Source organism: Fusarium oxysporum, chromosome VI (assembly GCF_013085055.1).
Source record: "Fusarium oxysporum Fo47 chromosome VI, complete sequence".
NCBI classification, from domain to species: Eukaryota; Fungi; Ascomycota; class Sordariomycetes; order Hypocreales; family Nectriaceae; genus Fusarium; species Fusarium oxysporum.
In genome coordinates this window covers 1,277,302-1,293,294 of record NC_072845.1, presented here as the reverse complement: position 1 = coordinate 1,293,294, position 15,993 = coordinate 1,277,302, and the positions used below count along the sequence as shown (strand labels likewise).

The following is a 15,993-nucleotide window of genomic DNA, read 5'->3' as shown; positions in this document are numbered from 1 at the left end:
GCATTAAACAAGGCGTGTTGCACGGTCATTTCAGTGTCTAGAATACTAAGATTTGACGATTGTCATCTAACTCTAATAATAAATCAATCATGTCTAAAACACGAGGAACTGGCCGTTGTCATCGAACCTAATAATAAACTGGAAATTGAACACTCAAGTACCTCTTGTTGATATGATCGGGCCCTCCGTGGTTACGTTGCACATTCTACAGCCTTCAAGCATGAATTTGCAAATATATCTCTTGATAGCAGTCATGTTAAGATTTCGAGTATTGTTGTTGAAGTCTGCCTATAGCCTCAGGGTTTGTTGGGATGGGGTTGAATGCAGCAGTCCCTGCTTTGGTTATTGAAGCAAACACTCGTTCACTCACTCTATCTAAAGATCCCCTCGTTCTCTTATTGTACTCGATGCTATTGTTCTCTCTCTATACCTACCCGAACTGCAATGTAAACGCTGCGTCAATGATAGGGAGCCTCAATGAAGCAGTTGGCTCTATTGTCAACGCCGTTCGCTCCTTCTTGACGACTTTCCTTCTATTTGAGACTGACCGTCACGACTGACAATCTTGTTCTTGTTCTTCTTTTTCTTGTTCATCATTCATCGACATCTTAAGCTTCATTTGACTACTACAAAAGACATACATCACTCTCATCAAGTATCCATCATGGCAGACAATGATAAGAATATCGAGAACAAGAAACCCGAGCAGAAACCTCTCAGTGAGGAGACCCGCGAGGATCTGCGCCGCATGACCGCCGGCCTCACAGACCAAACCACCATCGAGACGCTCTCCCGTGCCGGTATGATGGCCAAGAATAAGAGAGAGCAATCGCACTTTCATCGTGATAAGACTGTCGCCCGCGTCGAGGCTGCTGAGAAGAAGGAGGGTGAGGCTGAGGAGGACAAGGATACAGGTGGTGGTGACAAGGAGAAGAACAAGAAGCAGACTTGAGCATAAGTTACTTTAACGATACAGAACTCGACCTTCAAAGGCCATTTGAGCTTTGATCGACTATCTTCGAGGTAAGATACTATTACTCCTATCTTGAAAGCATGCTAATAGTGAACCAGCTGTCCCGCCTTACAAGATCAACGATCAAAAGCACACATGGACACAAGAACCACGAGTTGCTATCCCAAAAGGACAATGGACCGAAAGATTGACGAAGGTCCAACCGGGGGATCAGAATATACTGCGAACTCGAGCGTGACTCACGAACTCGAGATTTTCTCTTCTTTTCTTTTTCCGTTCTTCTATCAATTTCCTTTTGTCTTACATACCAAGGCACGGCGATGCGTTTCTTTCCTTCTTTTTTTTCATCCTGTAGCAACCCGCAAGAGGAAGCATGGCATGGCATGGCATGGAATCAGCGGGAATTGGTCAACTGAGCACGAGAGAATAAGCTGCAGTACCGCAATTATGTTTCCTCCGTGAAAACCTGGTAGAGCGCTGTGAGTATGGAACATCCATGTGTTTGTATGTGCATTAGCGCGAGACAACAATACGAATGGCCAACAGCATAGTACAATATCCGTTTGTACGATTTCGAGGCTTGCATAGAGCGTCTGTTCAAGGCTTTTTTGGAAGACGATCAGGTCATCGCTTTCAAGCCGATTCCCGTTTTCCAAGAGTTGAGACAGTTTGAGGCGACAAGTGGAGTGCTTAGGTAGGCCGTAGGCTATGTGATGTGATGACTTCTCTCGGGCTGCAGCTGCAGCTTCAGCAGCAAACGATGAGATCTGTCTCACCCAAAAATATGCCGTGTTCTTTGATTTGATCGTCATTCATTTCATGTCATGTCATGTAGCTCCCATTCGTTTGCCTACTCCGCCCGCTTGCATACAAAATAAGCGCTTTTCATGCTGTATCCCGTCTCACCGGTCTGGGGGAGATGCATATGCGGTTGTGTTGCACAGGCTCAAATGTCAGTATCATGGCCTTTCAGCCTTCACAAGGTAGAGACATGTTATCTCTGTCTATTGAAGTACCGACGGTAATAACGAGCTTGACTAATTAATTAACAGCCAGACCCATATGTGCTTACTGTCAGGGGTCACCCTTGTTCAGAGCGGCCATATCCTGCAAGTACACGTCTTGGCAAGCCTGGACTCAACTCTTGTAGCCTCTCCAGCGTTTCAATCTCGCAATCAAATCTCAATCTGGGATCACGAGATAAACTGAACGAGTTTAGCTTAAGCTTGACGGGACGAAGCAGGGGACTCGGGTCAAGATCCAAGGGCCAGGGGTCAAACTCCAAAATCGAATGACTTGATCATGACACGATCTCGTCCAAACACACTCTTCTCCTAGCCTGGATCCGCCTGCAAACGATCTGTAAGCGAGGCTCTTCAGATCGGCGGGATATCGGATCAAGGCCAAGGGAGTATCCGAGAACTAACGAGACCAGACCCATCGAGCCATTCTCTTCTTATTTTAAAGTATGTGATATGAGACAAGTCCACTTCGAACCTCGATCTTTTTCTCCGATCTCAGATACGTCCAGGGTCTACACGTCCCCTGTCTCTCTTAGACCCCATCGACCCGGCTGCAGCTCGATCGAGGCGCACAAGTTGCCATACAAGCGCTGATACAGAAACGGTGGCCCCCATAGTGCGGGCGGACTCTGCCGGATCAGTTCATTGCCGTTTGACGCCCGTTGAATAGCCTTTGGGGGTGTGAGTTGCAACAAACGGCTGCGTACATACATACAAGACAGTATATCATAGCTCACCCGTTAATTTAGGAGCAAGGATGAACACCCTCTCCTTCTGGTGACCGACAGACTCGGAAGTCTGAGCCGTCTGCATCTACCCATAGCGTAGCGTCCTGCGCCTTGGAGAATAGAGGAATCGAGTTCCCGCGAGGGGGTTGATGTCAGTCGCTGCAAGCACGATTCGCCCCCAGTTGTCGTAGGCTATAGCAATCAATCGACGACGGCAGTAGCTTATCTGAACTGCATGCATTGGGGCAGATAGCCGTTTGTGCTTCCACCCTGGTCGACACTAGAAAAAGCAACCGCCCAAGACTTGCAGGGGACAACAAGACTCCTGAAGCGACGACAACTCTCCACTGTGAGATCGTCCCTACCATCCTGGCAAGTCAACTGACGACATGTTTGCTTCTGCCCAACGAGGCCGGGCCTATCACTACGAGCCTAACGATGTTGAGTAGGCGCAAAGAAGACTGAGACGAAGAGAAAATGTGGCGGCGCCATCCATAGACCTTTAAGGCCTTCGACAGCAAGACTAATGCCGTTTCCCGCGGAGATGAGAAGGCGTCCCGTGAGGAAAGCCGTTGTTCCCGCCTTATAGTGGAGTTTTGAACTGAAACTCGAGGCAACGGATGCAAGATAGATGTGAGACTCTTCGTTTGCTCATGCTGCAACTAACTCAGAAGAAAGACTCTCCAAGTCAAGGGAGTAGAAGGAGAAAACAGAAAGACCTAGCATTCATTGCATGAAGTCCTGATGTTTGCATCATCGTTTGTAGCCAGAAAATAGAATAAATCCTCCTCCTTGTGCAACATATTCAAGCCAAGTCTCCCCAGATGGAAACCTGCTTTTCGTTACCGCCATCACCAGCCTCTATTATTACACCGTCTTCAAACTTCGCCAATCAACATAAAAAAACATTACACATATCCACAAACCCTATAGCCTATCGTCACTACCAGTTGCCGTCCTGCTACTTCCAGTTACCAACACCAAGCTTTGCCCAAGGATTAGCCCGCCGCCATGTCCCAGTTTCAGTATCGTTGGATCTTCGAGTATCCTCACGTGGGCTTGAACATGGTCTCTGAGTCTCCTCCTAAGCTCCACAATCTTCATGAGCCCAGTGACGGTTCCAACCTCAAGCTTGATCCACAGGCCTGTTCTCACGAAATTGCTTCGGATACCGACACAGATGACGATTTGGGCGACTCGAAAGATGTGAAACACGACGATCCAGGATCCGATAACAACCAACACAGTGCAGAGCGTGGCCGCTTGCATCCGCATGCACTTCACTTCCTCGCTCAAGTTCCTCAAAGTGACGCTGACTGGTCCCGCTACCTCTGTAGCAACGCCGATGTCAGATCATTGTGCCATCGTCTCAAGTTGCCCTACCTGTTCCCGGGCTTTCGGGCTCACCTCGATTGGCCACGGTTCTTCAACGAGTGTACCTGGCATCTTGCCCAAGCTTGCAACAATCCCCCTCTTGGTTCCCTCTTCTCACTCGTTTTCGTGGCTGCGTGCCATGTGGCGCTCATCGATGGCTGCCCACGAGAGGAAGTGTACAATGGCCTGAGGGCCTGCGTGAGACAGTGCGGTATTTCAGAAGACGAAGTAACGCCACCCATGTTAGACAGGATGCGAGAGGGAGTTATCACAGGCATCGGAATACTCAGAGAGTATAGTAAAGTGGTTGGCTGTCGTGCAAACGAAATTCCTTTGCATGGTAAGTTTTGAAAGATTCCAGATTTTCCCCATACCAGAACTCTGTCCCTAAGTCTCCTCCAGCACACAATTGTCTCCAAGTGTTCCAATGCTGCAACCCTGCCTGCATCCGCCTCATTAAAGAGCAGATATCATCAGCCTATCGGCCGACAACACCCCTCGACTCTAAATACCTCGAGATACCCTCTCTGGTTTATGAAGTGCTGGGGGGGCGGCACTCCAAGTGGGGGTAAGGTCTGTCCGTTTCCTTGCTGACTCTGTCCTTATGCCTGACTACTGCTCATAGATACGAAGTCATCTACCATATCCTGTGCCCTCGAGAAACCGCGAGCGTCTATGTATATGGCAGTGTTGATATGACTAGGGTGATGGAATTCGAAGAACGGGATGATGTTGTTGAATGGGATGGGAGTTTAGATACTGAGTTGGCGTGTGTATCCAGTATCGCTGATGACTAGGAAGTGCTGTACACGTGGAGATTGAATAGATAAAAAGAATCCGCTATCTCAACCCATGTGTCCATACTGGTTGAGAGCTCTTGGGATAGAAAGTTTACCAAAACTGACGTTTAGGGCAGGGTGCTGTCTGGAACAAGATGTAGATGAACCGAACACTTCCATTTCCCTGAAACTGGAGCCCCATTTCGTTCAAGTGAATGACCGTTCGTGGATCCCAGTTGTGCGTGATGGCCTCATTACTTCCACGTGGAATCAGTTCGATCTGCGCATTCCGGTTGCTCAAGGGCACGAGCAACGCAGTGGAATGAGATCCCGGCCACAGGGCGCTGCCTTTCTGTAGACGGAAGGCTTCGGATCGGAAACAAGGTCTCTGGAGATCTTGGATGACAGCACCACGGCTGGTAGCCCATCTCACAAGTGGTCCACTCTATTACATCTAGTCAGAATATACTTGGTTGTTAATATATACTGAGACTTACGAGGCCCCGAATCACTTCATCACTCAAGTCTGCGCATGGCTTTTCCAAGCCATACGTGCCCAATCTCGATTGCTTCTCTCCAGGTGTAGAAGTGAGCACTTCCACGATGGCCTTTTCCTGGAGGGACTTGATGTGGTCGTTGAACCGGTAGACTTCGATGTAAGGCACCTGCGACATGGCTGCTGGGGTCAGGGGTGTGGACTATATTGGGCTTATGGTTGAGGAGAATGCAATGCTCGGTATTCAAGCGGATAGTAAGAGCACACTTGTTTGACTGTTGTAATTCCGTGATAAGAGTACTGAGACGAGGATGGGAATAACGATGGAGAAACCCGGCGGCTTTATACTTATATGTTTAGAGCCGTAAGCGTAGGCGATCAAATATGTGAGCGTCGAGTTGCACTGCTGTTGGCTTCTACATGGGTGTTTGCGACGCATAAGCAGCAGCAGGGCGGCAAAGCTTCCTGGGGTGAGCCCGGCCTGTATACCACCCTTATCCAGTGCATCCGGCCTGAAGAAGTCCCTCGATAAGCATTGCATTGCATTGCATTAGTTCATCATTCGCTCATTCCACGCTCCGGCAGCCCGGACCCTTGTGCCGTCACCTAAGGTGTCTCAAAACTTCGGTGGAAATAAGGGAGTGTCGCTTGGCGAACGGCTACCTGCAGGAGAACATTTCTAACATCAACGTTAGTGCAAGGAAAATCCGTTTGCTGTCATTCGTCCGACTACGCGACCAGGGTGTTATGATGTTTGCTATAACATCCCAGTTCATGATGCATGACCGCTGATCAGCGGGAAGGGAGCTGCAGCCAACCGTTGAAAATGGGTCGAGCTGGCGCCGTGTCCAAATTCGAGATGCAAAAGAGGGGGATACATTCAGGCTCAAGATAGACAAAGTCGGGCCTTCGTGTGAAGCTGTCCCGTTCTCGCGGAATCGCACTAGTCAATCCATGCTATCAGGAAGCAAGATCGAAACACTAACGACCTTCGCAAACTCTCATCGAAACATCCCGCACGGCAACAGAGCCGAACGTCTAAGCGAGGATGAAGGTCATGGAACCGGATGGCGATCGCAAAATGATAGCTCGATTTTATTTGTCCAGCACATTTGTCCCAGGCTTGTGTGTGTAATACTTCCATAACATGGCTTGCGTGGATTCCACATCAAGAAGCGGCTGCAGAGCTCATGCATGAGCAAACGAAACTGTCACATTCTTGGACCAATGCGGACAATTTGCCTCGGCTGTATGACGAGAGCGATACTATGTGGGAAGCATTAGACAACCAGCTTTCGTATCGCCAATCCCTGATATATCCAGGGTCGTGCAGCTATTAAGGCCGTGGACACGGACAGTCTGGAGTACCGACATATTAAGAACGAATATTCCGAAGGTGGGAGCTACTTAGTCGATCGGCTAGACGATCATCTGCTGCGCCCTTCTAGCCCCAATCGTAATATGTACGGCATGGAGATGCGTTTGCATATCTAGGTCATTTGCTGTTTGACAGACCACGGGCAGCTTTGACTGAGGTGACGCGGGCAAGTGTGTGTTCAGGTTGGTGTGCTCAGTGTCCTCTGGGGGACGATTTGAGCAGCTTGACAACATTGTCGTAATACCCTTGTACTCCTCCGTACTTCTGCAGTATCCCGTGTATATCGACCTCTTCAACCTGCCTTGTGTTCTCTCGGCCGACCAAGCCTGTGTTTCGAGTACTTGGTATCCTTAACATCTCCGTCTCAACGTTCCACCCGCAATCTTCCGCTATCTGCGTAACCCAGTCGACTAAAGATGCAAACATACTTTTTGATTTGGTCTTGTCTCGGGGCGGAGGTGCTCGCCATCTGTCTCCTGTAAGATTGTGGCTGCAACATGGTATCATGATGAACGGGCATTGAGATATGGCGGCAAGAATTGGTGTCCAAGGTGTCAGCTCGTCGGCGTGGTTAGAAATTATGAATGTGCCTTTGGGGAAGAGGCCGTCATGAATGTCTTCAGAGTTGACTACTCTAGTATCATCACTCGCCGCCTTCTTGGGAATGACACTGGGAAGTAAGAGCAATCTCTGAAGGGAGTTACCAGAGAGTGATCCTGTGAACGGTGAGTTGTACTGAGACCACGACTTACGCTCGCGGGCATCGAAACCCCAACCAACATATCCTTCCATCCTAAGGATATGAACCAGTAACCCATTTCCGCAGCCGATGTCCACAAACCCTGGAAAGTCCCCATCGTGGTACATCTCTTTCCATAGCTCAATCAGAAATGCTGCGATACCCAGATCCTCGAACACATGTTTTGCAGGATCTGTAGTCTCAAGCCAGGACTTGACAAGAGCTCTGGCGTATTTGTTTTTGAGTTCAGAGTACCTATCCTGAAACCTCTCTCGGGGTACAATGACATCGTGATGAACTCTTTTGACGTAGCCTCTAGCGGTGCTGTGACCATGTTTGTGGATGGTCTGGAGAAGATGGTAAGCGATCCTCCCCAATTTGACTTGGTCGACCTCTTCCTCGCCTGTCTCAGGTTCAAAGAGTGCAAAGTGAACGGAGATGGTGCCTGTGTTGGTGGCTACATCCCATTCATGAAGCTGGCTGATACCCTTGACCTTTGGGTGATAGAAGGGTAGGTCTGCAGCAGAGGAGGTATGTGGTATATACACGACCAGTGATCTTGACAGGGTGGCTTCCCCGTCAGCTTCTTCATCCTCGTGACTAATTGATTGATAGAAGGAGCATGTCTGGTCTAATGGAGCATCGCGAAGTGTGTTTCGGGGTATCAATCGGCGCACAATGGTTCTTTGCCGGCTGAATCCTTGGAAGTCGAGAACCCGAGGGTGGCTTTGGATGGCACCGTCAGCTTCAGGGGCAGGGTTCTGACAGTCATCGTCGAAGAGAACATCTGCACGAAACAACCACTTAGAGTTGAGATTTGGGTTCTCAACAAGGTTGAGCATAATCTTGTCGAAATGCTGAGTCTCAAACGTGCATGTGTGGCGGCACATAGGTAACCAGGTAACTTCGCCGCAACGTTCGCGGATTACGGGTGGCGATCCCGGAGGAAACTCCTCGGGCTCAAAAGGTGCCTTCTTTTGAAACTCCATGCTCAGACAAGATCCAGAAACGGAAGGGTTGCCGACGGGTCCTAAGATGCAGGCTGAAAAGTGGTCAGACACTGCTGGTGCCAACAGCCATAAGGTGCGTTCGGAGCGTTACCTCGATCCTACGGTGATCACCGCTGTTAGAACGTACTTAATCGGATTTGGTCCGGGGTTGATGGCCCCTGTGATAGTGACGGGTGGTCGTGGAGATCGCGAATGATGCGAGCAGTATTCAAGACTTCCTCCGAATAGGGCTAGCTGTGCCCCAGGATCTAGGCAGCTGAAGCCCTGACTAGTATTCTCGGCTCCGGGAAGCGAAGTGAGATGGTTCGATCTAGGGTCCAAGAGCTGGGCGAAACAGCCACTGATAATGACGAAATGGTCTACTGTAAGAAACATGTGCTTTCGGTCGGGGAAACGAGGCAAAAGTGGCACCGATTTCTGTGAAAGCGGATGCTTGCTAGGGCTCGACCCAAACTTGCGTGGGAGAAGCAATGCCACGGTCAAGGGTAATAGAAATGAAACAAGGTGGAAGGGTTGATGCATTCCATGTCGGTCTGTACAGCACAGTATGGTGATCTGATGTAGGTAGGCGTAGGTAGGCTGCCTTGGTGGTTACCTTACTTTACGAAAGTCCCTCGAGTTGGCAGCTACCTTACGTTCCGCTCTTCTCTCACTCCCACATACTTAATAAGGTTGTCCATCAGAACGGCCCGGAAGGAGCCTTCCGTGCTAACATCGCTGCTAAGATCTGTAACATTCACAACCCCTGGCCTGATTTTGGCAGGTGCCTTTCCGATGGATCCTTCCCGGCTTGAAAACCAGAATCCTGCTTGATCTGGTCCATTTCTCTGCACTATTGCGATTTGTTTGCATCATAAACGGGACTTATGACTGTGTTTGCGCAGAAGTCACTGAGGAAATGACTGAACGAATCAGGAAGTTCAGGGTAAGTGGCGGTGTCTGGCTTGAAAGGCTGACTCTTATCTGAGTTGCCTCCCTCCAACCACATGTTGCATTGGCAAGAGTCACTCATCACATCAATCCAACCCAAGGTATTGCAACACTGGCTTTTCGGATGTCAGGATGCGGTCCTGCGCGTCACAAGCGAAGGCCGTGTGACTTGCAGCAATAGTGACAGCCAACAACTTCTGTTAGGCCACCACTGGCCTCAACGCAACGCAATACAACACAACACCGTGCTTTTCAGTTGAACAGGGACTGCAGAGGATGATGGATCACAGATATCATGTCACAATGTGTGCGAAGGCGCAGTGCATCCAGCCAACAAAATGTCCGACAAATGCTACCTTCTCAAGATATGTGCCGAAAAGCGGACGCCATGTTGAGCTTTGACTCAATGACAGATCTCGACTTGATTGAATGCGATTGAAAGGAGTCCTGCTGGGTTCGGGGGCAAGGCATCTTCCGCTTTCAACGGGCTTCCCGAAATAAAGAGAGGACCAACGGTGGCTGGGCTGGACTGCCGTGTATTGGTTGGAACGTACGGTAGGCTACTCCGTCGATCTTGGCCAATATCACTGCTCAAGTGAGCCTTGCAAGGAGAATGGCTGGTTTTGCACCAATGATCAAAATATCTCATAAATTTTCAGCTTCTACAGAATGGCTTGCCTACCAATACGAACTTCTGAAAATACGCCTCTAGAAACAAAAGTGTAATCTACCTAAATAATGTAAATTTAAGGAAGTTATTTTATTCGCAGACCGGGCTATGTACCTTTAATAATTTTCAACTTCTAGCTATTGTGTTTCCGCCCCAGCGACGGGCTGTGATCCATTCAATAGATGACAGTGGATGCTCACCGAATTCATCTCACAAGGCTTTCTGCCTGAAAAGTTAGGCCAATACACGAGCCAATCAGCTAGCACGCCCGTCCTGCCTCCTGCCTCCCACCAAAGCCTAAAGCCCACTTACTCATCTTTGCCCCTCCCGCTTCTACCAAACTCTCCCGACTCTTTCTTCTTCTAACAACGTCACCAACACAAATACCCGCAAACTCCAAAGACTTTGCAACCTCGCAAACCTCGTCGCTAGACATCCTCATCGCTTATACGCACTACTCGATATCTACACAGCGAGGCGCTATCTTGCCAGCGGTCGCTGAAAACATCCTCTTCCCCCTTACAAAACCCATTTCCCAAGGTCACCCCAGTACCTCCGAGTTTATGTCCATCGAAAATCTCAAGACCTACGGTGAGTCTCTTTGCTACCCTCAAGAAGCCTTCTCCCCCCGGTTCTGGTATTCGTCTGCGCGGGTCGTCTCGACTATCGGACATCGGCCTGTCGTCTCGTTCTTTCGTACCTGCATTTGTTGCCGCCAAGCCACATGTTGAATCTCCACTCATCTCCGTTTCCCATCACAACAAATCTGATTTTGAGGAACACCATAGCTGACCATCGCGACACTAGACCCCTTCGCCGAAGCCGACGAGGACACCGGAGAAACCAAGCAGACGCAGAATTACATCCATATACGCATTCAGCGTAAGTCACCTTCTACTGCAGCCACGCTAGCCACGGGCGCATCAAAGATCACATCACACCGTAACCTCACGTGGGATTTCTGTGTGACTGAATGAATCCATGTTACACCTGGCTCTAGGTGGCATCGTTTTCGCGTACAATGCTAACATGGCTCCAGAGCGTAATGGACGTAAGACTTTGACCACTGTTCAGGGTCTCCCCAAGAAATTTGACCAGAAGAAGATTCTTAAGGTCATCAAGAAGAAGTTTGGTAAGCTTCACACTCCGCCGCCGCCGACTACGAAGCTAATGCGAACCAGCCTGCAATGGCACTATCGTTAACGACTCCGAGATGGGAGAGGTGATCCAGCTTCAGGGTGATCAGCGCAAAGATGTTCAGGAATTTCTCATCGACAAGAAGGAAGGCCTCGAGCTAGATGCCAAGACCATTAAGGTCCATGGTTTCTAAAGCTCTGCATGCCCCGTCGTCCTGTCAGTCGCCGTTCCCGGGCGTCTTGACGTAGAGGGACAGGGACGCATGGCCTCTCCGGCTTGTGCCTTTTCCGGACGTGTTCTCTTGCTCTCGCAACAGACACACCGAGGCTCGGCTCCGATTACTCTAGGACGACGGGCATCCACTCAGGGCGAGTTTTACTCCTGGTGGCTTTTTTTGGAAGAGTATTTATTCTTATGCTACGCGTTCTGCAGCAGGTGGATGATAGCTTTTCGGCATCCATCTTGCTCACGTGCACGAAGACGAGGCTACGGGCAAAGCATTTGTTACACCAACATGGCTTGTCAGTCGCTCGTTAGTCAGATATGTCTACATGGGCAAGCCCCGCAGTAGTCTCAGGCAAATACAAAGTCGATTCCGAATCTTTTTGCTAAAATTTGATGTGAATTTGTTTCAATCCTAGTTGTGGTGGTAGTTTGACGTCAGGTCCCACTTCTAAGGCACAGCAACTGGAGTTGTGCTAACCAAAATCCAGGCCCCAAAGCTGCACACTGCTTGGGATTCACAGACTATTGTATACATGAGGTTTCGGTTTCAGCTATAGCCCAGCAGAATAATCAGACATGTTCAGCCCTAGCGTGGGCGGGGATATCAGAGTTCAAAGAGAAACCAAAAAGTCGCTGAAAGTCATTTGTGAAGCAAAACAACAACGGTTCGCCTGCTTCTTTGTGTATACACAAATACAGAGGCATTTCATTCGCCTGAAGACGGCCGAGAAGTTCTACAGGTCTTCATGCTGCTCGATGCTTCCCCTGATCTGAGTGATAACGCGCGATGCCTCATCAAAGGCGCGGCGACCAGAAGCTACAATTGGCATCTCGGGGTAGTCAGGTGTGGACTGATGAAGGTGTACCAGCAGAGTCACCATAGTGATGGAACAAGCTATGGAGAAGACGTTGATGGAGGTGGACGTCTCCTTGCGAATGTTGATCTTTTGGTGAGTGACGTGATACATCATGGTAAGAGTCTGTGGCGTAGTTGTTAGCTGAGGTAGCAAACCTTGGTTGCGGTGAGTGCCGTGTGTCGCGTGTGCGGGGAAGACATACAGTGGCTATGCCAACCCAGCCTGGGAGGAGGAGACGAGGGTCTTGGAAACCACCCGTGAAAGAGAGCACAAACGTAGTGAGATAAGCGTTACAAAAGTTGGTTGTGAGCAGGCGAACCATTGTCGCTTGTGGGGTATAATTGATGAGCCTGTGAACTAGTTAATATGATGTTGTACAGCGAGAATGTCACAACCGAGATGACGGAATAACCTACCATCTGGACATCAGACAGTCTGTGAAGAAGAATGATAAATATCCCGAAGCAAAACACTAACGTCCAGCATATCATATCAGCACAGCACTTTTTGGCTTTGGATCTCCTCGAGGAATCTCCCAACGCACCCATATAGTTGCGAGCCCGGTCTCAGTCAGAGCGTACCGCGGATCTGCCTCGACACTCATAGCCACAGATCCTCCCGTCGTTGAAGGCACAACAACTACAATCTCTGGTCCTGGCAAGACACGTAACAGTAGTTGAAGCGCAGAAGGCAATCCCCACCACAACGCCGGCAGAATGGAGAAGAGCCGTAGGGCAAAAAGCCACGGGTGCCATGGCTTCGGAACGTTGAGAACGACGGCGACACGTGGTTGAAGAAGGGACGGATGAACGGGACCATCGATCTCGGGAGGAGCTGTCTTCGTTGTGTGCGGTGGTGACGGAGATTTGCTAGACGTCGAGGTCATGGGCGCAAGCGGTTGTGGAGGTAAAGGTAGATGGCCTGTAGAAGAGCCCCGACGAACGGGGGGAGGATTGGCCATCTCACATCGATCGTTCAGGCCATCTGAAGCAATTCGCGATCAATTGTGTGGGAACTAAAATCACAGAGACCAAACCCAAGAAAAAAAGGAGGGGGGAGAGAAATCAGGTCGACGCAAGGGGGGGTAGCCTTGGTAAGGCAGCTGTTGGTGATGGCGTCAAAGGAGGAGGACAAGCTGCAACCTGCCTGCACAATTCAGATTGAACTGACAGGGGTCGTGGGGGTAAAATGCGCCAAGGTTTCTTGCCATTGGAAGTGGGAACACAGGACCCTTTCCGACGTGGCTAGTGGAACTGTGGAAGCTGGATCACACCCCATGGGTTAGGGTTGACCATGGCAAAAGCATGGCTGCATGGATATCGAGAGTATTAAATTTCATTCACAGCCATCAAATTCATAAGCAGTTTCTATCAGATGAGAAAGTCTGGAGTATACATGCAAACATTTAAAATTGTCTTGATAAATCGCCAATGAGCTTCACATATCTTACAAGGTTAATGTAGCTTCTTCTTATAAGCTTGACCAGACTCCGTTTTCCTGCTCTTACAGATCCACCATGCCACGTACATCCAAGTGATTCCTAACTCCTCCTCAAAACCATAATAGATAACGCCGTCAGCAAGTCAAAGAGATTCCCATAGAAACATAAATGTGACCCATCATCTCTTACTGTTAGCTCGCTTCGTCTTCATCATCGCCCACATGTTTGAAGCGCTTCGGGGGAACATTGCTGTTGGTCCGACTAACTTCTGCCGAAATACTCGCAAGACGCTTTTTGCTTTCATTTCGTTGCAGCCCGGCAAGTGTGTCCATCAACTCGGTGCGAGAAGAGCCAATACTCAGTTTCTGGTCGTCGCTCTCGTCGCTATCAGTCTCCAAAAGCACATCGTCATCCACAACCACATGTCCTGTCGAAGGCGGTAAACCAAGATCCTCCTCTATCAACGGGACCTGTTGCCGCATCCATCGTAAAAGCATTTGGTGTCGCAGGGCTCCACGCCTTGCCTCGCGATAGGCAGAGGTGGTCTGGAGAAACACCTTGATCGCATCCCCCCGACGTTGCAAATGATCAAAAGCTTCGATTGCAGAGTCTAGCTTGGCTTGAGTCTCGAAGAGCTTCCGTTGTGCTACTGGCCCCCTGACACTTGGGTTCAACAGATCCCGTTCCGCTAATAAGACGTTTGAACTGGCCACCTCCACGGCTTGTCTTAGTTTGGTCCTTTCACCATCTGGTACTGATATATATCCTGCTGCTTCAATCTGATCTCGGTCTTCATGCAATTCCAATAACTTGGAGTCAACGAGTGTCTGCCAGGCGCTTTCATACTGCTGGTTATAGCGCTTATACCACGAGTATTTTTTGCGCTCTGACACCTCAAAGCATAGGTACTCAAGCCATTGTGATAATGGATCCTGGTCTGTCGGATCTGGTTTCATATGAAGTGGCGTGGTGAGCGACTGTTTAGATAGGCACTTCGTACATCGCGCCAGGTATTCGTCAAATGTATCCCGGTTTCGTCTAACTCTCAGCTGATAACGGCAAAACTGGTTCCACCTTTCCAACTGGCGTTCAAACACCATCCATTCTTGCTTCCCCGATCCGGTAGCGTCTTGTTTCCAGTACTCAAGAAGCTCGGCGTGGTTTTCTGGATTCTCGGCGACTTGGTCGATGAGCTCACTGGAATACCAGGGGCGTCCCCCAGCTTTGGCCAGAAGGTCATGGAACGCCCTCTCGCGTTTGATGTCGTCGGTATGTTGCTCATCAGGAGACAATAGGGTCTTGACCTGGGGAATCGGGGAAACCCTCTCGGTAGTTGATAGAGTTGTACTGGACTCATAATCCGGGTTCCACCATGGCAGCATGTCCATGTAACTGCCGGACTTGTCAACTGGGCGTACTACGCTGGAGATGTCTGGCAGAAGATCGCAATAGAGAACCCTGGGGATCATCAGAGAGTGAAAAAGACGAGCAGAGACGCATGAGAGATGGGGTTACCCGTACTGTAGTCCGTCTCTCATCCAGCGGGTGACCTTGTCTTGGCCCTGGGCCTCGAGGGATCTGAGCTTGATGTCAGACGAGTTCAAGAAGGAGTCAGAGCAAAAACTTACAAGCGTCTCTCGTTCTGCTGCCGTTCATCTTCTTTCTCAGACCACGTTACGGCCTTGAAGATGTGATCCATTGGTTGGTCCCTGGATTTGACGTCTGGGTCTGGTGCAAATGTGACTGGTGGGCTTTGAGGCTTGTCCATTTGGTTACTGTGATTTCGCCGATTTCTCTTGTTTTGTCCCGCCGGAATTGACAAAGTATCTATGTGACAGGTTGAACTGAATGTTGCCGCAGAGTAACGATGTACGAGTGCGCTTGTAAAGGAAAGTTGAAAGGCCGGTGACGGATGAAAGGTTTCACAAGTGAATGCGTCACAGATGAATTTTGAGTGAGACAAGGGGGGAAGAAGAAGCAAGACAAATACGGGACGGATCGCGAATGAGGCTGAGCCTCCCTAATGACCGAGAAGCCTCAAGGTAATTTGATTTTTCCCTCTTGCCTTCCCTTTCATTTCCAGCCCGAGTAGGGAAGTTGCATGTAAGGTCGTACGCACGAACCTGCTTGGCTGTCGCAGAATGTGAATTAATGAATGGAAAGCGCGGCCCAAAAACCAAGCGCCCCTGTATCTGAAGTCCGGGCAAGCACTCCCATGATCCGCGCCCTGCAGC

General features: G+C 49.6%; 7 protein-coding genes across 7 annotated transcripts; 3 read left to right on the top strand and 4 right to left on the bottom strand.

Annotated features, from left to right (window-relative positions):
- Positions 1-664: 664 nt before the first annotated feature.
- Positions 665-1,211, top strand: FOBCDRAFT_275301 (uncharacterized protein; the record flags this gene model as incomplete). Its single annotated transcript, XM_031187002.3, has 2 exons — positions 665-920; positions 1,072-1,211. 2 exons carry the CDS (start codon positions 665-667, stop codon positions 1,209-1,211), a joined length of 396 nt encoding a protein of 131 aa, XP_031038137.3.
- A 2,523-nt stretch (positions 1,212-3,734) lies between these two features.
- Positions 3,735-4,448, top strand: FOBCDRAFT_240868 (uncharacterized protein; the record flags this gene model as incomplete). Its single annotated transcript, XM_031187003.3, has 1 exon — positions 3,735-4,448. The coding sequence occupies one exon, from the start codon at positions 3,735-3,737 to the stop codon at positions 4,446-4,448; it is 714 nt and encodes a 237-aa protein (XP_031038138.3).
- A 540-nt stretch (positions 4,449-4,988) lies between these two features.
- On the bottom strand, positions 4,989-5,550 carry FOBCDRAFT_275299 (uncharacterized protein; the record flags this gene model as incomplete). Its single annotated transcript, XM_031187005.2, has 2 exons — positions 4,989-5,321; positions 5,374-5,550. The coding sequence occupies 2 exons, from the start codon at positions 5,548-5,550 to the stop codon at positions 4,989-4,991; spliced, it is 510 nt and encodes a 169-aa protein (XP_031038140.2).
- Positions 5,551-6,942: 1,392 nt separating this feature from the next.
- On the bottom strand, positions 6,943-8,478 carry FOBCDRAFT_294470 (uncharacterized protein; the record flags this gene model as incomplete). Its single annotated transcript, XM_059611848.1, has 3 exons — positions 6,943-7,076; positions 7,179-7,466; positions 7,503-8,478. 3 exons carry the CDS (start codon positions 8,476-8,478, stop codon positions 6,943-6,945), a joined length of 1,398 nt encoding a protein of 465 aa, XP_059465110.1.
- A 2,184-nt stretch (positions 8,479-10,662) lies between these two features.
- Positions 10,663-11,429, top strand: FOBCDRAFT_137717 (translation initiation factor SUI1; the record flags this gene model as incomplete). The annotated part of the gene is made up of 4 exons (XM_059607985.1): positions 10,663-10,690; positions 10,907-10,981; positions 11,100-11,231; positions 11,281-11,429. 4 exons carry the CDS (start codon positions 10,663-10,665, stop codon positions 11,427-11,429), a joined length of 384 nt encoding a protein of 127 aa, XP_059465109.1.
- A 362-nt stretch (positions 11,430-11,791) lies between these two features.
- On the bottom strand, positions 11,792-13,553 carry FOBCDRAFT_225427 (N-glycosylation protein-domain-containing protein). Its single transcript, XM_031187009.3, has 4 exons — positions 12,863-13,553; positions 12,735-12,790; positions 12,521-12,668; positions 11,792-12,441 (listed from the first exon to the last, which is right to left on the bottom strand). Exons 1-4 carry the CDS (start codon positions 13,277-13,279, stop codon positions 12,196-12,198), a joined length of 867 nt encoding a protein of 288 aa, XP_031038144.2. The 5' UTR covers positions 13,280-13,553; the 3' UTR covers positions 11,792-12,195.
- Positions 13,554-13,700: 147 nt separating this feature from the next.
- Positions 13,701-15,891, bottom strand: FOBCDRAFT_225425 (uncharacterized protein). Its single transcript, XM_031187011.3, has 3 exons — positions 15,388-15,891; positions 15,281-15,337; positions 13,701-15,217 (listed from the first exon to the last, which is right to left on the bottom strand). Exons 1-3 carry the CDS (start codon positions 15,525-15,527, stop codon positions 13,951-13,953), a joined length of 1,464 nt encoding a protein of 487 aa, XP_031038146.2. The 5' UTR covers positions 15,528-15,891; the 3' UTR covers positions 13,701-13,950.
- Positions 15,892-15,993: the final 102 nt, after the last annotated feature.